The sequence below is a fragment of the Centrocercus urophasianus genome, unplaced genomic scaffold, assembly GCF_019232065.1.
Source record: "Centrocercus urophasianus isolate 14NV4802_14NV808 unplaced genomic scaffold, USGS_Curo_1.0 seq_10, whole genome shotgun sequence".
Classification (NCBI taxonomy): Eukaryota; Metazoa; Chordata; class Aves; order Galliformes; family Phasianidae; genus Centrocercus; species Centrocercus urophasianus.
In genome coordinates this window covers 48,849,477-48,873,217 of record NW_024884142.1, presented here as the reverse complement: position 1 = coordinate 48,873,217, position 23,741 = coordinate 48,849,477, and the positions used below count along the sequence as shown (strand labels likewise).

General features: G+C 36.5%; 1 protein-coding gene across 7 annotated transcripts in view; it reads left to right on the top strand.

Annotated features, from left to right (window-relative positions):
- Positions 1 to 23,741, top strand: part of AHI1 (Abelson helper integration site 1) — a 102,499-nt gene that overhangs the window by 24,218 nt on the left and 54,540 nt on the right. For 5 of the 7 annotated variants that reach the window (XM_042817299.1, XM_042817270.1, XM_042817315.1 and 2 more), the window contains exons 14-19: positions 641 to 744; positions 1,254 to 1,372; positions 4,820 to 4,968; positions 6,545 to 6,685; positions 11,020 to 11,222; positions 21,139 to 21,256. In XM_042817299.1, coding sequence (XP_042673233.1) covers positions 641 to 744; positions 1,254 to 1,372; positions 4,820 to 4,968; positions 6,545 to 6,685; positions 11,020 to 11,222; positions 21,139 to 21,256 — 834 coding nt within the window. The remainder of the gene's footprint in view (positions 1 to 640; positions 745 to 1,253; positions 1,373 to 4,819; positions 4,969 to 6,544; positions 6,686 to 11,019; positions 11,223 to 21,138; positions 21,257 to 23,741) is intronic. The other 2 variants (XM_042817279.1, XM_042817289.1) reach the window with 2 other exon arrangements.

Below are 23,741 nucleotides of genomic sequence, written 5' to 3'. Positions count from 1 at the left end.
AAAAAAAAAAAAAAAAAAAAAAAAAAAAACAAAAAAAAAAAAAAACGGACTGACTCTTCAGCAGGATCTGTTGTGGAAGGTCAAGGTTTCAAACCTTGTGAAAGGAAATGGTTTCAAACTGAAGGAGGGAAGATTGAGACTGAATATAAGGAAAAAGGTGTTGTTTCTTGTTGTTGTTGTTTTTTATCTATAAGGGTTGTGAAGCACTGGAGCTGGTTGCCCAGAGATGTAGGTGACCTGTCCCTGAAGATATGCAAGGACAGACTCGAGGGGACTCTAAGCAACCTGATCTAGCTGTAGGTGTCCTTGTTCATTGGAGGAGGGTTGGACTACGTGACCTTTAAATGTTCCTTCCAACTCATGATTCTCTGTAACGCTCACTGAGCTATGAATGTTCATTTTTAGCATATGAATAGAAAATGAATGAATTTAATAAAATTTTTAGCATCCTAGTGTCTAACTTATTTGCTAAATCTAGTATAAGCAAAATGTATTTTGTACTGATTATGTCATAGCAAAAAGTGAAGTAATTTGTTTTTGCCTATTCCTGAAAATAATAGAAGCTTTCTTTTTGTTCATAACTCCTTGTCTTTATTTGTTCTTTTGTATGGTTTTCTGAGACGATATTTTTATTTCACAGGGCTCCACATGTTCTCAGGAGATAGTTCAGGACTGATAATAGTTTGGGATACGTCTGTGAAAGGAAGTTCTCAATGCCTGTTTCAACACTGGAGAATTAATAAAGTATACAGGTTTCTTAAACTAGCACTGTAATTTTTATGTGAAGTGTTGCAAATCTAGTCACTTGATTAGAATTCATTGTTTAACTGGAAATAACTTGTTAACAATACAAAATCATGTTGTGATTCATTGACAGCATTTTTGAATTATTTCACACGTTTAATTTTGGCATATAAAACATGAACATTCTTGAGGTTTAATAATGTCATATTAACAGATATATGTGAATTCATTAGATTTATTCACTAGAGAACACAGCGCAGTCACCTTTAATACCTTTGAGGCCTAGTGTTCAGTCAGTGTTTCTGTCATCAGCTGTGTTTCAGAAGCTCACTAGTAATAGAATCTGCCTTGTGGTTATGAAAAGCTGATTGCTTTGGGATCTAGAATCAAACATTTTCCTTAACCGAATAGAGTGAAGAGAGCAGGAAAAGAGCAATGGAAGAGAAAAAAGAATAATAATGTTTACAAACTTGAGTATTAAAACACAACTTCTTCTCATCTTTCTGTAGGAAATAAAAGAAAATGATCTTAAAGGAACTCCAATAAATCATTTGGAGGTGCATCCAAATGGAAGACGTTTATTAATCCATGCCAAAGACAGTACCCTGAGAATTACCGATCTCAGAATGTAAGTAGATTTGGGTATTACTGTATAGTTACTTTTATTTTAAAATTTTCTTAGTGGAGAAATTAGATTCCATAAAACTGCTAGATGTATGATTGTGAAGAAGAAAGATGTCCTAGTAATTAAAGGTTAGAAATATTAGTGTTGGAAAATCGTCTCAAAACACTGTTGTATTGTAGGCCTTCTGTGTGAGGTTGGGTATGCCTTTTAGAATAAAATTGCTAAAAATGACTATCACACAGAATCACAGAATCACAGAATGGCCCGGGTTGGAAGGGACCTCAAGGATCATGGATCTCCAACCCCTCTGCCACATGCAGGGCCACCAACCCCAACATTTAATGCTAAACCAGGCTGCCCAGGGCCCCATCCAACCTGGCCTCGAACACCTCCAGGCACGGGGCATCATATGATACCATCATATGCACATCAAATGTACATGGAACAGAGTGATGCAGTAACATCTGTTTTATAGAACTGAAATTGAATTTTGCAGGATTTTATTATAAATCAATCAAAGTAATTTTTTTTTTTTTTTGACACTGAGGATGTGTAACTCCACCAAGTGGTGTAGCTGTGCACTACTTTGCCACAATATTACAAGCACAGAAAAGGGAAACTAAGTCTCGTTTAACGTAAGAACAGAAAGCAGACATTGTGAATTTTACTCTTATTTATTCTATTACAGACTACTTGAAAACACTTGGAATATATTTTTTCTCTTTATCATATATACGATGTATCACTCTAAAAAAATATCAAAAAGCTCATAATTTTACAAGCTGTTCTAAAACTGATCAGTAACACAAAGAAAATCATCTACATAATAGAGGTGGGTTGTTTTTTTTTAAAAAAAAAAAAAAAAACAAAAAAGTGCTGGCTTGTGACTACTGAAGTATACAACAGACAGTTCTCAATAGTCCCGAAGCTTGAGTCACCTGGCTCCAATTCTGACTTTCCCAGTCCTAACAACAGACTAGATGTCTTAAGCTCCAGAGTCAGCATGAAAAATAACACTCTAATCTCCTGAAGATTGCATTCCCTTTTAGAAATGAAATCTAGGCCTGAGAGTAACTTTGAAATTTTAACATTCATATATTTCTCTCAGTTTCATATTGGGAAGTGCCTGGAAAAGTGTAATGAAGATTGTCATCATATATATTGAATAATGCAATTATGTACATATTATGGTTGTTTTGAGTAGGTGGTGATATTTTTTTAAACTTAATTCTTGATTACTTTCTTCTTTTAATAGTTGTGAATGTAATGCTCTACTAATAGATTGCAAGAAATGAGATTGACAAAATCACTGGAGTTAGTAAGGTTGGATGGGACCTGAAGAGTGTCTAACTCAACCCCACTAATCAAAGAACAAGAGTAGGTTGCTGAGGGCATGGTCCAATTGTGTTTTGAGTGTCTCCAAAGAATAAAAGTCCGTCACTTCTGTAAGCAGCATGGTCTAGTGTTTGTACATCTTCAAAGTATGAAGAAAAAAAAAGCATAGGTTGTAAGTGGAATATCATATATTTCAGCTTGTGGCAGCATGAGAAACTTGTCATGGCCTACTTCCTCCAGAGATCTCACTACTGGATGTATTGGATTGTGTGTTTGAGCTAGCTGAAGGCTTTCTAGTCCTAAAAGTGACTCTTTATTTGTTACTGTAAGTGGTAAATTGTAATTACTGTGCTAGTAGGTTAAACTCAATGAAAGCCTGAAATCTGTAGATGAACTGAAATAACTTGTAGCCTTTTTTTTTTTTTAAAGTTGATGTTGATGTCCTATCAGAACCATTTCAGAATCATGAAGAGAATTTAGTTTCAGAGAGAAAATTGGAGATGCATATTTAATCTCTATAAGGAGTTAACATGATATGCAATTGCACAATTGTTTTAAGTCATCTTATCGGTAGAATACAGCACACCTTTAGCCATGTATTCCTAGTATTTTCTGTTTATCAGCTCTAGAGATCTTTGCAGGGTAAGTCAGATCAGTGAACTGATCCAGCTGAAAATCAACCTACAAAAGCAAATGATTAATATTAATTTAAATCAGTTATCTAATCTAACTCATCTGATAGCTGCTAATACACTAGAGAAATGAGTTAGAGCCTGGGAAAATAAGGGTGGAGAGGTTAGCAGCAGGACTACTGCTTTGACCACAGCCCACAGTTACACTGGCTTAAATCTATCAATAAACCACAGAGTCAGATACCCAGGAATGATAAGTTTGCACGTCATCATTAACTCTTCATTCCGTGCATGAGAAAAGAGGGGGTGGAGGTCACAGATCAGCACAATTCACTTTGGCGGCTAGTTGTTCTGAACTGTCCTCTTTCAACTTTATTTTTATCTTTTTGGACAATGCTGTCCTGTCACTCAGGTATGTGATCAGCATTTTGTTTCGGACATTAGGGTTTCTTTCATATACAGGTTAGTTTCACATCATATAGAGCATCTTAGAGATACTGTCTTTTTGTTCACACAACCTAAACTCTCGCTTGGGAAAATATGTTCTTGCAATATGATCTTCAAAGCATCCAAAGATTGCCAAACGTAATCATATCTCAGGTATATTTATTCAGAATATTGTTAAAAGTAATGCTCTGTCTTGTAATATAAATCACATTGCAGTTCTCCCAGCATATGTCCATTGCTTCTGCAGTAACCTTTTAAAAATTACTGTCCTCTTTGAGGGCTGTTTTTAGCCTATAACTATTTTTCTTGCCTCAAAATCTGCATCACAATATAATTTCTTTCTTCACTTTGCACTTCTATACCTCTTCTAGCTGTATGTGATGTTGGAGGTCTCTTGCAAGCTGGGCTGCTGGTTTAAATCCTCTTGCCAGTTCTGTCTTATGTGATGCTTACAACTTATTTAACAAACTAGTTCATTTTTAGATCATTATGACTATGCTGACCAGTAGTTTCTCAGTGATGAAGATTCCTACTCTTAAATAGGAAAATGATATTAAAATACTAACATCAACAGTAAAAGATGTTTGTCTAAAATTTGTTGATTCTTCTGCTGCTTTTGTAATGAAGTAAATAATAGCCTGAAAAGTGTAACGGGAGATGCTAGATAAATTTATGCATTACTGAGTTGCAGTTAAACTCAGAAAGTATAATGAAAATATATTTGGCAGAGCTTGGAATAATAGTACTAATTTCCACATTTGCTTTGGAGCCCTGAATCAAGAAAATTTGAATACCTATATCTGTATCTATTCTCTATATGTAAATATATACATTTTGTTTTTTAATGAAAGATGAAAATATACATGTGTAATATCGAGTTCATTAAAAAAGTAGGGAAAATGAAGGGTAAGAGTTGCACTCAGCAAGCAGTGGGTGCTCGTATATTTACTTGAGAATCACTGTTTATTTTTCTGAGATACAGGAAGGAACTGAGACAAGAAGTTGTCTAAAATGGAAGTATTTTCTATGTTTACAGACTATTCTTTATTTTCAGCTTGGCTACAAAGAAGTATATAGGTGCTACAAATTACAGAGAGAAGATTCACAGCACTTTAACACCATGTGGCACGTTTCTTTTTTCTGGAAGCGAGGATGGAAAAGCTTATGTGTGGAATCCAGAGACAGGTAATTGTCTTATGATTTTAACTGAATTTGTCAAGATTGAGAGGAAAGGATTCTCTAAGCTTTACTGAAACGCTTTTGATATCAGGTGAAACCATCAGTAAGATGTTCTTAAATCTTGGAGCCTTAGCTCCATCTTTTAAGTAGTTGTCATTAATTTCTAATATCTAATTCTTTAGAGGAAACAAATAGGCAGAGATAGAATTTGTGGTATTCAGCAGGAGTGGAGCACCTTAAGCCGAGCTGCACAATTCCACAATTCATGCGTGCAGATAAGCATCTTGAAATACACAAAAATGTTTTAAGTCAAATCAGTTATTTTGTTGATTGTTTTGATTTGATTTGTGTTTGGGTGGTTGTTGGTGCTTTTTCTTTTTTAATTTGGGGATTAGGCTTTTGTTGTACAGCACGTTTCTCATTTCCCAGGGCTGATCTGAGATTGAGTGTGTTAGGCCTTTGGAGTAAATTCATAAATTATTCCTCAGACTTAATAATTTTAAAATAACTTTACTACCAAAATATTTCTGGAATATATCTAGATGAGAAAAGATAAAGACTTTGTAATCTTGACTGTATGAGGTAATAGCAAAAAAAAAAAACCCAGCAGTAGGTAACGAGCGCTCTCTAGTTTTCTTGACAAAAACTTGTCCTTGATTATGATGTGAAGAATTTTTTTAAAAGGAAAAATGCTAAGTCATTTAAAACTGGTAGCTAGCCAACAGTTTTATTTTGGTTTTCTTTCCATGTTTCCAACTAGATCAGCTTGCATCCATGCCACTACATGATTTGTCTCAAAACTTAATACAAGTAGATAAATATGATACTGGAGAGAGAGACTGTGTTAATATATTTTCATTCAGCTTTCACTCTTTCTTACTTAATGTACCATGTATATATTCACACAGAATGTACACAATGTGATCATCTGAAGCACAAATTTTATTTCATTTTTTAATTTTTTTTTTTTTTATTAATATTAAAAAATTTTCATTTTTTAATAACGTTCACATCTACAACTAAGATAGATATCAGTGGTGAAATAAAAGCACAAGCTTTTATTTCATTACATGTGCTATGTAACACCACCTTTCCAGAACTTGCTTAAGAGAACAGCACAATTCGGCTAACCTGATGCATCCTCTGGGGTTTCCTGTAGCTGTTGCAACACCTCTAACCTTTCTGACTTCTTGAATAACTCAAAAGCTTGCAGTGCTTTTTGTTTGTTTTGTCATGTAATACCTTTCAATAAGGAAATTATATAAAGAATGTTTATTTAGAGTAGTGGTCAGTACATTTAAAAAATATGAGCCTTAACCAATTCAAGAAGTAGCATACTCTGTAAGTACCTGATTTTTTTTTTTTCTATCCTACAGTAATATATCATTTTAGTTGTTCAGCTGAATGTTTGACTCTATTTTAATAGCGTAGGAATAATTTAGCTTACAGCTTCAGAATCATTACCTACTTCAAAAAGGTAAACAAAGTCTTCAAGTGTTTTGGCACTCTGCAAAATACTGCAGTTACTCAGCTGTATCAGATACATTTCCATGATACCAATAACTTTGTTTCACTTCTGCAGGAGATCAAGTGGCAATATATTCTGAACTTTCCTTCACATCTCCACTTCGTGACGTTGCCTTTCATCCACATGAACATATGGTGTCATTTTGTGCCTTTGGTCAAAACCAACCAATACTTGTATATATTTATGATTATAAAGGTACAGTACAAACTCTCTTTATACATATACATGTAATTTGAATATGGTGTGTATTCCATATGAATATGGAATTTTGAGATGGTGAAGGGCCTGGAGCATCTCTCCTATGGAGAAAGGCTGAGTGAACTGGGTCTCTTCAGCCTTGAGAACAGAAGACTGAGAGGGGACCTGATCCAGGTCTATAAATACCTGAGGTGTGGGGGGCAGAATGGCGAGGATGGACTCTTTTCAGTGGTGAGTGGAGACAGGACAAGGGGAAACGGCCGGAAACTGCAGCATAGGAAGTTCTGCACAAATGTGCGCAAGAACTTCTTTACAGTGAGGTGACGGAGCACTGGAACAGGCTGCCCAGGGAGGTGGTGGAGTCTCCTTCTCTGGAGATGTTCAAGACCTGCCTGGATGCCTACCTGTGCGACCTGCTGTAGGGAACCTGCTTTGGCGAAGGGGTTGGACACGATCTCTGGAGGTCCCTTCCAACCCCTACAATTCTGTGATTCTGTGATTCTGTCATTTTTCTTTACTTCAGTAGTTATTTGCATAGTGTTTGTACTTCTTTTGAAGAAGAAGAAAAAAAAAAAAAAAAAAAAAGTCAATTGATGATAGTAAATATCCTTATTCAGGGAGATACCAAAACATGGCTGGACTTAAGCTGGAACAGGAAATTGAATTAGATACCAGAAGTCTTTCTACTTCAATGATGTGTTATTGTGTGATTCTCTAACAGCACTTCTTGGCATTTAGGCAGCATTGTGCAAATACACTGATCACTCTGAAAGTAATGCCTCCTGTTTATTTCCATGAAAACTGCAACAGGTACAAAGAGCACAATAACACTATTTGATAGAGCAAATTCTCAGCTACAGAACACTTATTTTTCAACTTAGTCACCAGCATTAGCAATGCATTTTCATTACTGATGAACAAGCACCAGTGTTCTGTGTTTGTGAAAATCTGCACCAGTGGAAGTGACCCATTGATTCACAAGTGCTGTGACTGCACTGTTGCTTGGAAAATGTTGCCCACCCAGTTCATCTTTCATCAATCCAAACATATGGAAGTCAGAATGCACCGAATCCAGACTATACAGTGAGTGTGGTAAGACAGTCCGTAGTTGCCAAGATTGGCAATTTGCTCTTCAGATGGGTATGGGGCCTGTTGTTGTGTTGCAAGAGAAAGGTTGTCTTAAGTTTGAACATTCAGTTTAGTCAGTATCTCAGTGTAGCTGTCAGAGTTCATGGTTTCTCTGGGTACAGGAAAAGGATTACCCCTTTACTATCCCACAGGACAATGCACATCACTTCACCTGCTGAGGTATACAACTGTTTTGACTCCTGCTTAGACTGGTGACACTGTGTCTCTTGACTGGTAATGATGTAATCCAGGAAACTGTCATCTTCTACCTAGTATTAGTTCAATAGCTCCTGACAAACTTGCATAGGGAAATCTTTCTTTTCCGGTGTGATCACGTGTGGAGCCCACGTGGCATAAGCTTTGCAGTATTCAAATATGACTACCATTCTTTTCAATTCATTGAAGTTGATCTGCAGTTCTATATGCAGTTTCCTGGTTGTAATGTGTCAGTTCACACAGATGAGCTGATCTAGACATTCTTCTGGTGTAACAACAATGTCTGGCCACCTGGAATTTGGCACGCAACACTCACTACCTCACTGTGTTCACGTCTGCTCTTTTGGTCTCTGTAAGCATTCAGCAAGTGTCATAGAATCACTAAGGTTTGAAAAGACCTCTAAGTAGATCTTACATTCCAGTCATCCACCTACCGCCATTATTTCCTCATTAAGCCATATCACTTAGTTCCACGTCTAAGCATTTCTTGAACACCTCTTGGGATGGTGACTTAACCACCTCCCTGAGCAGCCCGTTGCAGCACCTGGCTGCTCTTTTGGAGAAGAAATTTTTTTTAATAGCAATAGGACTAGAGTTAATGGCTTCAAGTTGTGCTTGGGGAAATTCAGGTTGGATGTTAGGAAAGGTATTGGTGGTAGGTGAAAGTTGGGCTACATGATCTTAGAGCTCTTTTCCAACCTTGGTGATTCTATGATTCTAAATGTCCAACCTGAACCTCCCCAGTGCATCTTGAGGCCATTTCCTCTAGTTCTATTGCTAGTTATTGTGAAGAGGAAGGCAACACTTCACCACAACCTCCTTTCAGGTAGTTGTAGAAAGCATTAACATCACCCCTGAGCCTCATCCTCTCCAGACTGAACAATCCTAGTTTCCTGAGCCATTCCTCATAAGATTTGTGTTCCAGACCTCTCACCAGCACAATTGTCCTTCTCTGGATGCACTCCAGGGCTTGATGTCTTTCCTTTAATGAGGGGCAGAAAACTGAATGCAGTATTTGAGGTGCAACCTCACCAAAGCTGAGTACAGGAGGGTGATCACCTCTCTGCTCCTGCTGGCTACACTATTTCTGAGGCAAGTCAGGAGGCCATTGGTTGATGAATGTCAGTGGGTGTCATTTTTTCTACACAGAGGAATTCCATTCCATGCTTTGTTTTATATACACTTCCATGTCAGATGCCATTTTGTCAGACTGCCCCTCTGTCTGTTACATGGCAACAAAATGTAACAGGATGTTAGCAGGAAGGTTCAGCCTCTACTGCAATACCACCAACATCCACCTCTGATATCTTGGTCCAGCATAATAGAATAGGAGGCATTATTTTCAGAGCACCTTTTGTATTACTTCAAATCCCCTTGTCAATATCAAGGTGGATTATGAAGCCAGAAAATAACATTGTTCTGAGAATTAGTGAACAGCTTAAAAATTCTCAGTATTTCATATTAGGCTTTGTTACTAAATAATTCATAGTAACATAGAAGATAACTGATATGAGATCATATAGATTTTTTTAATTAATGTTAAGCTTCTGATGTGAATATGTGGCAGACAATGTTTATTTCTCATGTTATCTACTTGTTAAAGAGAAGATGGTCAGAAATGCTAGCTGTGAGTTTGTGGTCTGCAGAACAAAATCCAGACTGTCCATTGCACTTTTCTCTGGTTTTGTGTTTTGTAGCTAGCTTTAGCAGTGTCACTGTTTCAATTAAGGAGGTATTATTAGATTTTGATAGTAGATAATGTGAATGAGAATTAAGCATTAAATCTTGCTCATCTCCGACAGATTTTTTTGTTTAATTTACATTTGTCATGATTGTAGGTTTGTAAAGCTAATCCTGACTTCATAACTGCTTTTTAAATAACATGCACTAATGAGATTACTCATATCAAATCTCACAGTTCAAGTTATTTGTCTATTGAACCACTTGACTTTTTACAGGAAAGTAAAGCGGAATGACTTTGCAGTCAATATTTAGTGCCAAACTTCAATCTAGTATGGTACATGCATTCTAGAGAGCAGTGGAAAATTTGTCAGTTGAAGGATTCCTTTAAAACAAATTTAGTACTTTTCAGTAGGCAGTGAATCTTTAAAAAGCTAGTAATGTGTGTGCATGTATATTTAGAGATCACACTGATATCACACTGGTAGTTATTTGTATCATCTGACTTTAACTAAGTCACTGGTGGCAGTAAGATTTTGCATAGGTTGTGGTTTTTTCTACATTGTCTGTTACTAACTTTTTGTTCCTTTTCTGGCTGAAAGCACACACTGCTTTCAGAAAACAGTCTTATTGCTGCAGTGTTGAAAGAGTTAATCATACAGTAATATTAATTTTAGTCATTGATGCATTTTTTTCAGACTCCAACAGTATGTGTTTTACACACACCAGAAGTTTTATAAATATCTTGGACAGAAGTTACATGTAAAATTAAACATTAACATTTATTGACTTGAGACCACAGTGTAAAAATTACAAAACTCATGTTATTTGTTTAAATGAGAGAGCGCACAGCTTCCATCGAAAGTATCCTGTTCTAGATGAGTCAGCTGCTTCCTAAGAAGAACTCCTGTACTTATACATGTGTCTAACAAAGAAAATTTCAGAACAGGTGTAACAAGGTTATTTGAACTTACTGCAAGCTGTATAATTCCTTCCTTTTGATAATATTTTCCCGTTGTCAGTGTTTCTTTGTGGAGAGTGCCACTGTTTATCAGCAATACCATAATATGAGTGCAGAATGAAAGGTTATCGAACAAAGATAACGGAAGGGAGACATTGTGATCAGGAAGTGTATGGGGAAAGTTTCATGTCTTTTTGAGGTTTTTCTCCTTAGCACTATTAGTACAAATTCTGATGGCGTTTCACTGAAGATGTGACTGGCAAAATGATAGGGGTCACTGAACAGTTTTTTTTCTCTTGACAATGTAAGTCTTCACCTGACACGTTAATATTGGTTGTTTTCACAGTTGCACAACAAGAAGCTGAACTTGTAAAGGATCTCAGCTCATCGCTTAGCACAGCTTCTCCAAGAGGCCTGCAAATTAGTAGCAGTTTTTCTGAAATACCTATGCAAAAAAGTTCAGTGATGTCTCCAGCAGATCAGTTTGCCAGTGTTGCAAGAACATCAATGCGAATGCAAAAGCTGAAACAAAAACTTGATTCTGTAATGGTAAGTCATTTTTTTCTAATGCAGGAGTATGCATTTTTCTCAAAGTTCATATTCTTAACTTATGTAGCAAAACGTGTATAGTCTTGAGATCTCTTCAGAAATGAATACATATTTCTGTAATGTTGTTGCACCTCTGACTAACTCTTTAGAAGAGATCAATCACATAAAGCTTAATTCTTGTTGTGTTTTTTTTTTTTTATCAATTACTGGTGGTTAGGAATGGATTTTTTCAACACCCATTGCTGTTCACGCTATCTACTCTCTGGATCACTGTAGCTAAACTTTAGGAAGGTTGTTGGTTGTTATTTCTTTTCATCTAGTCACCTATAGAACTCTGTTTGGCCTAAGAAACAGAAGTTTCATGTCAGGGGACTGACTGTGTAGGGCTCAACTGTGTGGGATGAATTGCCTTCTGTTGGGTGCAGCCATTTCCAGTAAGCTCCACAAAAGCAGTTTGGACCCACTTCAAGATGAAACTGGAAATGATCAGAAAAGCATATGGTACCTCTAGAAAACCATTAAGGAAAAATATAGCTGCAAGGGGCAGGAGGCACCAGCAGAAGGTGCAAAGGGAAGCACATGAGGAGGCATATTTGGAAATAGAGAAGAAAGGATTTGAGGAAGAAACATAGAACCATGCACAAATAGAGCTACAGGATGAGATAATGGAAAAAGCACAAAGAGAAGCACAAGAGAAGGTGTGTGAGGACACAAGAGAAAAGATAGGAGTATGTACATCCCTGAAAGAACTGCAACCCGTGAGAAATCCCTGCTGGAGCAGGTACAACTCCTGAGGGGACTTTGGCCTGTAGAGCACCCACACCAGAGCTATTAAAAAGGGTAAGAAACAGTGACAGACCAAGAAATACTGCTGGTCACTAACCCATCTCCTGCACTATGCATTGCTTTACCAAAGGGACTAAGTGTAACACAGCATTAAAATAAGGCAGCTGGAGACTACAAAAAGGGAAGAAGAGATGTTTCAAATGAAGTTGAGGCAGATAAAGAGGAAGGAGAGATGTTTTCTTTTAGTGTTTTTTTTACTGCCTCGGTAGTTTCTCAGTATCTGAATTGGTAATTAAAAGCTTTTGTAATTGACAATAAATTTAAGTAAGCAAAATTCACCAACTTGAGGCTACCTCACTTTTGACAAGAAGGCAAAATATTTCAAGACTGTGCAGTTATAATTAATATTCACAATTACACGAACTTCATTTGGGTTTCCATGTATTATTTTTCACTTTAAGTACTTTTGAGTGCATGTTGATTTTTACGTAGCCTTAGGCTTTGTCTGCATTAATAATAGTGGTCATTAGATTAAGGTACTTGCTACTGAGGACCCTGTAGCTATTCTCATCAAATTTCAGAGGTTTACATTAGAATTATATGTAGTCTGGTTCTCTGGCCTATACATCCCCATTATGCTTGTGTTTTGAAACTGTCCAAAGGAAAGCTATCTCAGCCCTGTGATTTCTGGACTGCAATCTCTTAGTGGACCTCATTATAAAATGCCATAATAGAGCATGGCTAGTGGTAGCATGTGACTGCTATCTGTACATCTGGCCACATATAAGTAAGCAAGTCTTGTTTATGTTTTGCCTATTTTGTTCTTCCTCTACAATGAGCCCTAGTGCCTTGAAGTTTATTATGGGAAATGAGAGACATAGTATGAAGATAATCAAGCGTCTAATTTTGCATTTGGGGAAAATTCTTTAGAAAGACTTTCAAGGAGAAAAGATTCTTGCTCTTCTGCATGTCTTCATCTGAGGAAGAAGATGGGGATAATAAAAAAACTCTTGGAGTTTTTTTTTGTTGTTGCAGCAGTTTGATCCAAGAATTCTGGGTACTCAGAGACAAATCTGTTTTAGTAGAGTCATGTGATAGACTACAGAATGATGATTGTGAGCTTTTAGTATCGGTTTCTGTAAAGTACGCTGAGATCTTCTGTCAAGAATTTTGCACTACGTGTTTCCTGTAGTTAGATGAAACGGTGTAAACTTACTGTGTGTTTAAGAGGATGACTTTCAGCCACTGTCATAATCCTAACCTCCCATTTATAAATGACAGACCAGTTCAAGATGAACAAGTCCACTGTTAGCAGAATTGTGACCAAAGTCTTGGACAGCATCCTCCAAGCCCTCTGCTCATGGACCATATATTAGGGACATTTTAGAAAGGTCATCTGAGCCCTTTCACTGCATGGGTTTCTAAACAGTGCAGGATGGCATTTGAAAAAGACCACATCCAGTCTGATGTCTGTCCCAGAGCAATGTTGTTTACTGGAACTTGGAGACCTTCCTTGCAGAGATTTATGAACAACTGAGGTCTTGGGTAGAAATTTCTTCTCATCTGAAGGACTTGTGATGCTTATATTTTCAGCAGTCTATCAGGAGAACCAGTAGGGACCTCGTTTCCAGTGAGAAACAGGACATTTATTGTATGCAGCTGCAGTATCTGTCAGCCTTATTAGGAATCTGATATCTGCTAGGGTGAGTAAGGAAGTTCCACTTGTGCAAAAGTAGAACCTGGATACTTGCAGCACTTTATTCTTTCAACATAATGATTGTCTAAGTCTTCCATTAGATAGAAACAGTGGACTACTGATTTGATAAGTGATAACCTTTGTGATTTATCAGCAATAGCAGTAATATTGCAAATTTTTCCTGACTTATTTCTACAATTTGATTTCATCAAACTCACCACCCAGCACCTCACTGTGCTCACACCCACTGTTTGGTCTCCATAAAAATTCAGCATCAGTGAATGTTAATGGGTGCAATTTTTTCTGCATGGAGGAATTCAGTAACACAACACATGTTTGCTTCATATACACTTCCATGCCAGATAAAATTTTGTCAGACTGCCCCTCTGCTGCCATCTGTCACACAGCAACAACATGTAACAGAATATTGGTGGGAAGGTTCAACCTCTGCTGTCATACCACTAACCCCCACCTTTGATGTCATGGGCCAGTGCAATAAAATAGGTGGCATTGATTTTGGAGCAGCACTTGTATTACGTATTTCTGCCTTGGGGAATTAATGCTAAGGTTCATTTATGTTCTCAGAAGTTTTTGATAGAAAAACAATCCATCTTCAGACATAGAAGGATCACTTAAATGCTTTTCTTTCAGTGTTTATGTACTTAAAATTTCACTTCCGCCTATCAATCAAAATATGTGTTTCTATCTTTTCATAATGAGGGTAATATATGATATGTAAATATGGAGAGAAGTGCTTCTTGTAGAGGTATCCGAGCTGTGAGGTTTTTTTTGTTTTTTTTTTTTTTTGGGGGGGGGGGGTGTCAAAAATTCCATGTAATAACTTGAAAGAGAAAAAAAAAAAAAAATCTTAACAACAGCATCTGTTTATACTCTGTAGTACTAATCCTGGAATCAATTATATGTTGTCTGCCTCATCTCTTAGTATATGAATGATTCTAAATTAAGGATGCTTGGATTTTCCAGTCATCTTCATGGCATATTTCTGTGTAAAAAATACTATGAAAATGTTATAGAAGTGATTGCCAAAATTCTGTTACTCAGATTTTTCAGTGCAGTATGTGGAAATCTTTCCTATACACAGAACTACCAATAACTGTTTAGTGGGTTTTTTTTGGTTCTTTGACCATATCACTTCACCCGAATTCATCAAGAGAGTAGGTACTGGGAGAACATCCAGAAGTATTCTACCTCAGATTACATTTAATATATAGAACTTTGATGATTAAGCTGTATGACTGTATTTTGATATCTGATACTTCTGGTATGTACTATTTTTCTTTCCATGACTTTCACTTCGTATAAAAAGTATGTCAGACATGAGAAATGTATTGCAGTCATTTTCTGGCATAAATCTATAGCCATTGTAACTATTTTATCTGAGGATGAATTAAGATGATGATAAGCATTTTAATGTTATGGATTTTGCTGATTGATCCCTTAATTTTATTTATTAAAATTAGTCTTCTTGCCATTGAAGTTTGTGTAATATTAAAAAAATGTCACTCACTGTTTGTTTTCTCCCTGCTGAACAAAGATGACAGGGATATCTGAGCAATGTTATTTTTATTCAAATCATATATAGAGCAGAGAAAGCTTGGCTCACTCATACTGGTAAAAGAGAACAGATTATATCTGCTTGTGCAAACTGCCTCCAAATCACCAAAGCGTGGAGAAAGCAGCTTTTGTTAACAAGGACATTTTATGCAAGAAAAGACCATAAGCGTACACTGATTCAATTCACTTTCCTTCAACGTGTTGGGTAAGGGAGGAACACAGATTGTGGCTCAAATACTGAAATACTGTAAACCAAGAGGAGTGTGGATGCCCCTTCCTTGGAGATGTTTAAGGCCTAGTTGGATGGGGCCCTGGGCAGTCTGATCTAGTACTTGATCTAGTGGCTGACAACCCTGCCAGTGGCAGGGGGATTGGAATTTGATGATCCTTGAGGTCCCTTCCAACCCAGGCCATTCTATGCTGATTCTGTGATGTGTAAGAATAAACCTCAATGGATTTTTAATAAGGTTTTGCAAATTCCTTTTATTTTTCTGTTAACTGGAGTAGGCAATTTCTTTCTTATTCAAACAAAAAGAGATTAACTATGGATTTACATTCAAAAGTGCTGCTTTATTATGAGGAAATTGTCAGGGTTTTTTTTTTTTTTTTTTGCTTTCTCTAAATGTGCATTACAGTTAATCTCTGGAGTAAGCAAATGAAGACTAATCAACATAAATTAGATTACAATTTTTGTTTATGTGCTTCATTTTAGAAGCAACGTAATGAAATGCAAACTGGTTTCTAGAAATTCACTTTTTTGTGGTCTAGAATAATTGGGATGATAATAAAGTTTTCACCAGGGGAGGAAAAAAAAAAAAAACAAAACGCACCTTTTGGACATCTCTGGAAAAGCAAAGAAATCAGAAGTTCTACCTAGAAAAAATTTATATGTGGTAGGAAAAAACCTAGAGTCTAAGCAAATGCTTTGGTAACAGTGAATTAACGCTGGGAAGGAGTTTACAAATGTCTGAGTATTTACAGAGTTACCTGAATCTGCATGCTGTGTTTAGGATTATGTCCTAATGGCTTTTACCATCAAATGGAGAGGAATTGGTTTCTATACATATTTAAGCATCTGTGAGTCAAAGAGTTTCTGTTGTCTGTTTTCTTTAGAAGGAGGAGACATAAAAATCTTTGGGTCCATTTTGAATGAAGTGCAAGTTGCATCTGTTTTCATTTCCATGCAAAGGTTATTTGTTTTCTTTAACTAGTAAAGAAAAGTCATGGATTTTTTTTTTTATCCCACCGTATTTTTGATAGCAGGAATCAAAACCAACCTTGATGGAGTCCACAGTTTATGTATAGCCTACAGGGTTTTACTGTGCTAAGATCTAGTTTTTACTACTTATGCTGATACCATTGGCCAGTTCTGTTATCATATGTATTTCCATGCATGTTTGTATGCTGAAGAAATACCAGTTTTCTCCAGACCAGGAAAGATCATACTCTGAGTATGACTGTGTGAAGCTGCATAGCATAGCCTAGAATTAACTGTGTTGTACCTTGAACAAAGAATTTGGTTTTCTTTGTGGCTAAAAGAAAGAAGCTTAATACTTTTAATTCTTAACAACAACAACAAAATCTTAAAAAGGAAGAAAGGTTTTGCGGTAAGCCTGTCATTGAAATGCAGGAACTCTGTGGCGTTACTGAGGAATGGAATATATATAATTGCTGTGAGCTCAGACACATCTGCTACAGACAATGGCTTTGCCTGTACTGAACAAAACTGAAAGAGTAAGAGGTGGTATAGAGCTGGCCAAATTGATTTGACTTGCGAGTAAGCATATATATATTTAAATCTTGCTTTTTATTGATTAGAAAGACCCTAAAATTGCATTCCTATGAAAAAAAAAAAGGTCCTTGTCAGCATGTGAAGTTTTACAGTATTCTGTTTTTTTGTCTCAGAATTCACTTTTAATGTAAAAACTAGTTCTACTGAAAGTGCTTATTTGCATAATTTGCATAGAGCTTCCCAAGCATAAAAAAATAAAAAAGAACAATGCAAATCAGCTTTGTTAAAACTTGGCAAAAATTATCTAGGTATCCTTTTATTGCTACAAAAACTACACAAATGTTATAACTCTTAGTTTTACTCAATTCAGGATAGTAGCAAACTGTGTCTTTGATAAAGCTGCGGTTTTTGCATGAAGCAAGCAAAGTCTGTTGTGAAAAATAAGTAGATTGATGGTTGGTCATCTTAGCCAACTTTGCTCGTTGTTGTAAAGGTATTTAGCAATGTCTTCCCTCAGCATGAATTTCAAAAAAAAAGAAAAAAAAAGTGAAAAATTGCTTCACTGTAGCCTTCTGTGTCTGTTGTAGGAAAATTAATTCATTACTTTTCGTAAAACACCATACTTTACCTAGAAACACCAATGTGAATCATCAGTTCTCATTTTAAAGCTGAATGACTCCTTTCTCTGTTAAAGTATTGTCAGCAATTTTTTTTTTTTCTTTCCGGACCTTTTATGAGATTTAAATAGCACTTGTGAGCATGGCCCTGAGGTCATAAAAACTCGTATTCTGCATTTAGTTCAGATGGGCAGTCTTGTATATTTCACCTGCAGTGAACTTCCCTGCTATTAAAGGGAGGAATGCATCACTCTTGTCAGGTTTCTTTCATTTAAAATGGAGGTGTCCAACTTTTTGTCTTGCCTCGGCCTCCCTGAGTGAAGAGGAATTGTCCTGGGTTGCATATAAAATACATGATATAGTCAATGTATGTCATAGAAAACAAGGGCAACAAAAACATAAAATGAGGAGATCAGACACGTATAATTTAAAACTTTGTTAAATCTCACTTTTATATAAACATAGTGTTTTCTTCCTTTTCCTCTTGCTTTTAAGGACTTGGAGGAGAATAGTAAGCTAGATCTTGTTTTGTGTTTTTAAAAAGCTGATTTTCTTAAATCTGAAGGAGCACATTCACTTCTAATGTATGTGTCTAGTGCATTTCATTTAAAAGCATGTGTAATGAGTGTTTGGGCAATACAACAGGAAAATAAATAAATAAGGAAAAATAATAATAAATAAACAGGAAAATAAAAAACAAATTCATTAAAATGAATTAAATGCTGCACAGGTATATTTTACGTGTGTTTTGTATCTCTCACATAATATGATTCAAGCACCACAATCAAGACAATTTTCTTTTGATTCCCTCCCCCCTCTCTGGGATGAGCCAGAGAAGTGTTTCTAAGAGCTATTTTTAAATAGTTTGCTCTGCCTTGCTTTGTTTGATTACCAAAGGCTGATACATTTAATCTGTCTTTATTCCCTGTTGCATTGGGAACTAATTGTTTGCTGTCAGAGGAATTCCAAAAAGTTTCATGACTATTCTTAACTGGAAAATATACTTTTGTTCCATTGATGATGGAAAAAATACCATAATGTGCGCCCATCACAGAATTTATGCAAGGGACTGATCTTCTAATTTGTCTTCCTGCAGAAATGCCCACACTGGAGTTAACAGTCAGTAACAGGAGATGAAATACTGGGAAACTTTGCTCTACATGTTTTCATAACAAGATTGCTTTTCTGTATTTGAGTAAAGACATAAGCTAATGGCTTTCTACTGTATTTGTGTGTATCAGAGAAAACTTCATATTAATGAAACTTAATTGCTTACGTATGTAAATTTTGCGAAAACAAGATTGGTTCTGGTGTTGTTCAGAACAGTCCTTGCCATTCTACTTGCATTGCACAATTGCTGCTTATTGACATTCACTAAATTGACTAATACCTAGATGTGTTAATGCTTTTATATCATGTCCACTGATTGTTCTGGTTGCCCAGAGATGTGGTGGATGCCCATCCCTGAAGACTTTCAAGGCCAGCCTGGACCAGGCTCTGGGCAGCCTGATCTAACTGTGGATGTCCCTGTTCATTGCAGGGGAGTTGGAAGTAACCTTTAAAGGCCAACTCTAAGGATTCTATGAATCTTTCTGTCCAGTTTTGGTGTATAGTCCTAAGACTTATATGCAGTTGCTGAGAGGGTACAGTTTTTATCAGGTGCTTCTTTCAGTACAGTTAAATCCATTTTACTACATAGTATCCAAATATAGTTGCATTAAGGTCTAATATAATAATGCAGAAGAGATGACAGAATCACAGAATGGCCAGGTTGGAAGGGACCTCAAGGATCATGAATCTCCAAAGCCCTGCCACAGGCAGGGCCACCAACCTCCCCATTTAATACCAGACCAGGCTGCCCAGGGCCCCATCCAATCTGGCCTTGAACACCTCCAGGGATGGGGCATCCACAACCTCTCTGGGCAGCCTGTTCCAGCACCTCACCGCTCTCTCTGTAAAGAATTTCCCCCTGACATTCAACCTAAATCTTTCCTCCCTCAATTTAAAACCATTTCCCCTTGTCCTGCAGTTATCACCCCTTTCAAAGAGTTGATTCCCCTCCCCTCTGTAGGCTCCCTTTAGGTATTGAAAGGCTGCAATGAGGTCACCCTGCAGCCTTCTTTTCTCCAGGCTGAACAAGCCCAGCTCCCCAGCCTGTCTTGTAGGGGAGGTGCTCCAATCCCCTGATATCTCCGTGGCTCTCCTCTGGAGTACTGTGTCCAGAAGAGATAACAGATATCCTCTGTGTCTCAGTCAGGTTACTCAGTGTACATGATTGGAGCTGTATTACCTTCAACTCAGAACATCTGCCAAGGGCCAAATACTTGGCCACTTTTATCGAAACCCATTGAACTGTTTATGATATGACAGAAATGATACTTAGACAAATTATACCACTTTTGGAAATAAGTCTCTGACTCTCTTTGTTCTAGCTGTCTCCACTTGTTTAAATAGAATTTAAAAGCCAATAGATTGAAAATTAGAAAAACGTCACTGTGATATTTTGGCCCCCAAATGAAGGTTAAGGGTCTGATTAAAGATTACTGAAGCCTAAGAAAATGCATCTCTAATAGTAGGGTTTTAGTTGCGTCAAGTGACTATATTACATTGTGAAATGGGCTTGATTTTTGAAAGGGTTAGCAGTAATGGTTTATTTAATGTAAAATAACTCTCCCCAAAATTTTAGTATTCAAATATTTTTGCGGGGGAAAGTTTCAAATATTTTAAGATCTGTTTTTCCCTCACCTTTGGCCAGTTTACCAAAGGAAGCTAGAAAAAACATTTAACAAATTGTGAAATTCTTTATTTGATTATGTGAAAACCTCTGATTGTCATATATTTTGCATAGCCTCTATGGGGTAATGTATTGAGTAAGGTTTGGGAAAGGTTTATGCATTGCACTAGCTTCGTGTATCCCAGGAAATACCACAGCAAATCAAATTTTAACTACATTATCTTTGTTATTATGGAAATTATGACTACATGTATTTTTTGTGTAGCTTGCTTGAAGGATGTGTCTAGTATTTTGGATAAAGTATACTCTATTGACTTGCAGAAATAAGTTTGGTGTTAGGACTGATTTAAGACTTATTTTTTTGGTCTCAGACTAATATTATGTAATCTCGTCTTAGATGTTGCATTGTTTGAGTACTGAAAAGTGAAAAGTTATTTTAAATATTGCAGTTTATAACTGTATATAAATGCCATTTAATTTTGATGTACTAAGATGCAACAAGATGATAATTCGGACTTTTTTTTACGCTTTTCACTACTTGAGAATTTTTGTCTCCAAAAAAGTGCGATTTGTTTTGTGTATTTGTCAATACTTTTTCCATAACTAAATGTTCAAAAAACCTACCCATAGAAATTGCTGTTTGCCATCTGCTTGTCTTGTATTTTTTCCTATATTTTAATAATTCTTTAAAATGAGTAATTGTTTCTCTACATGATATTGCATCAGGTAACCCAGGAAATTACACGTTGGTTTCTGATTTGTCTTTCCTATTACAGACAAGCTCAAATCTCTTGCTTCCTGCTACATCATCACTGTCACCGCACTCCAAACTAAGACTGCCAAACACTTTGAGCACTCCATTGAATCCTCTGTATTCTTTCTCAGGTAAAAGCGGTAAGTTTCTTTCTTTATATTATTACTCTCTCTAGCAAATATGCCAAAACTTCCGTGATATTTTTTTCTATCTTTATAAATTTTGCTTTGTAGCTCTTCCAGGGAGTGGCTAGTTTGTTAAATGCGATTATCACATTCCACCCATGAAGGGAGAGATATGTGACCAGATTTGTAAATCCCTTCAGTTAGATTAAGGTGCAAAGCACTTGGAGTCCAAACACAATCATCAATTTTAATGAGAATTTCTACAGTGCAATTACCTTAAAAGTATTGGCACTCTTACAGTTGTATTTATCTAAGCTTTGCAGCTAACCTATGCAACTTGATAGAGCCTTGCGTTACTTAGCAGCTTTATTAGACTGGGAAATAACAGCAGAAAGAAAGAAAGAGATGGACTGAGTAGGTGATCCCTGGCCAGGTACCAACATTTACCTAGCTAGTGGTGATCCTCTGTCTGTGAGAATGCTCATCCAGAAGTCTCACCTTTTCTTGGGAATTCTTGTATGCCTGCTAGTTTTTGGGGTCCACAATTATTGTCAGTTGGTCACTCTGTCCTCCTTGAACGTGGGAATTTGGGCCAGAATGAGACCATCGTATCTCCAAGTGCTCCTTCCTCCAACCACATCCGTGAGCTGTTTGTCCATTGTCATGGCGATGGTTTTATCTCGCACGTATTTGAGACAATTCCAGGCATACCACAGACAGAGTTTCTTGTAGATCTGCTACAGTGATATTGTATTTTTCTTTAAGTTGTGTATCTATTTATTAGTGCTGTAAGTTGCTAGAACAGCGTGTGATTGCCAACTTTTCTCAATTTAACATTGTGTTTAATGTATCTTGAACACAGAAACTGCAAAACAATGAAATCATATATTTAAAATCTTACATATTAATGTAGGAAACCAGCAATGAGAAAAGTAGTTTATTTAGGAGCAGTACTGCTCAATAGTCTGTTTGCACTTGGATTTTGTCTACATTTAAGAGATGTTTTTTTGAGTGGTTTTTTTTTTCTAAAACATCTCGTGTTCAAAGATTTTGAGAAAAATATGTGCAATGAACCTGGGTGTTTTTGTGGTGCTTATTTACCACAGTGGAATCTTAGTTTCCAAGCGTTTCTGGTTTTGTATCTTTGAGAAAAGTAAAAAGAAGTCTGTGAAATGGTGACCTGGAGAAAGGTAACAGATTTAAAATGTTGATTGTAGAGAAGGCAATGGTATCTATAATTATACAGAATTATCTCCTAAAGGGAGATCATTTTCTTTGCGAATCATGTTTGGACTACATGATGTATTTAGTAAGAATGAGTCCTTAGCATGTACCAGAAGATGAACCAATCTTGCAGTCACTTTTATCTTCAGCACAAATGGTTAACTACCAATTAAGTTCTTCATTTGTTTTTCTATTTTAAGAAAAGAGCTGTTAGAGCTGTAATAATATCCTTGTATTTCCGAGCAAGTGTGTATTGTTTCTAGCACATGAAAATCTTACAGAAGGAGGATACATATTCTGTCTTGTGCTTATTCTGTTGTTACTTGTTAAAATAAGTGGTTACAGTAAGTGGGCTAGTCCTCTAAAGGACTTGAACATATACTTTGTTTCAAACATGTATATGTAATATTGCTCAAAGCAGCTCTCTTGGAGCTCGCAGAAGAGCAAACATGTTGATGGAGAATTCTTAAATAGCGTGCTCAAACAGATACGTGCTGAGATGTTTGTGTGCTTCCAATGTAGTTGTTGCAGAAAATGACTAATATCACAGCAAAATCCTCAGATACAGAGTGTTGATTATGGAGTAGAAGTATAGTAAAAAGAAATACATTTTAATGGGCTTTCTTCAGTCAATGAAGGCAGTAAGAAAATCAAGTTTTCTAAGGGAAAAAGACCATGAAAAATTCAGTGGCAAGTGAATGAAATAGATTTCCTGTAGGAAAATTTGACCAAATCCTAAATGACTTATCTGTCATTTTGGAGACTTTCAAGTTCTACTGATGTGACGGAATTGTCGTCTTTGAAATGCAGGAGTAAGCTCTACTCACCTAGTTAGTCTTTCCCCATTTGTTACTTAATGTGCTTTTAGCTATGAACTGCTAATTTAATTTCACTTTTGGACATGATACAGTGTATACTAAACCAGATCTACTTATTTGTAGAATGTGCTGGAAGAAGAAAACCTTTTTTTTTCTTTTTTAAACGTACATATGCACTATTTCCGTATCGTAAAATAATATGGCATCATTAATTGCCTGTAATATAGGAACCACTCACTTTTATTTAATGCATGTTAGCCTCTTCCTGAGGGTTATAAGCTGGCTGTTACTCTCTCCTCCTCACATTTTCCTGTCACCTTTTTGCTGTGTATGTAATGCATCTCCAAACAAATTGCAGAATGCCCATTGCAGTGGAATCCATTAACTCTGTACCTGCTATATGTTCTTGTTCTATTAACATTGCAGTTACATCTTGAGATATGGACAGTATGGTAGCC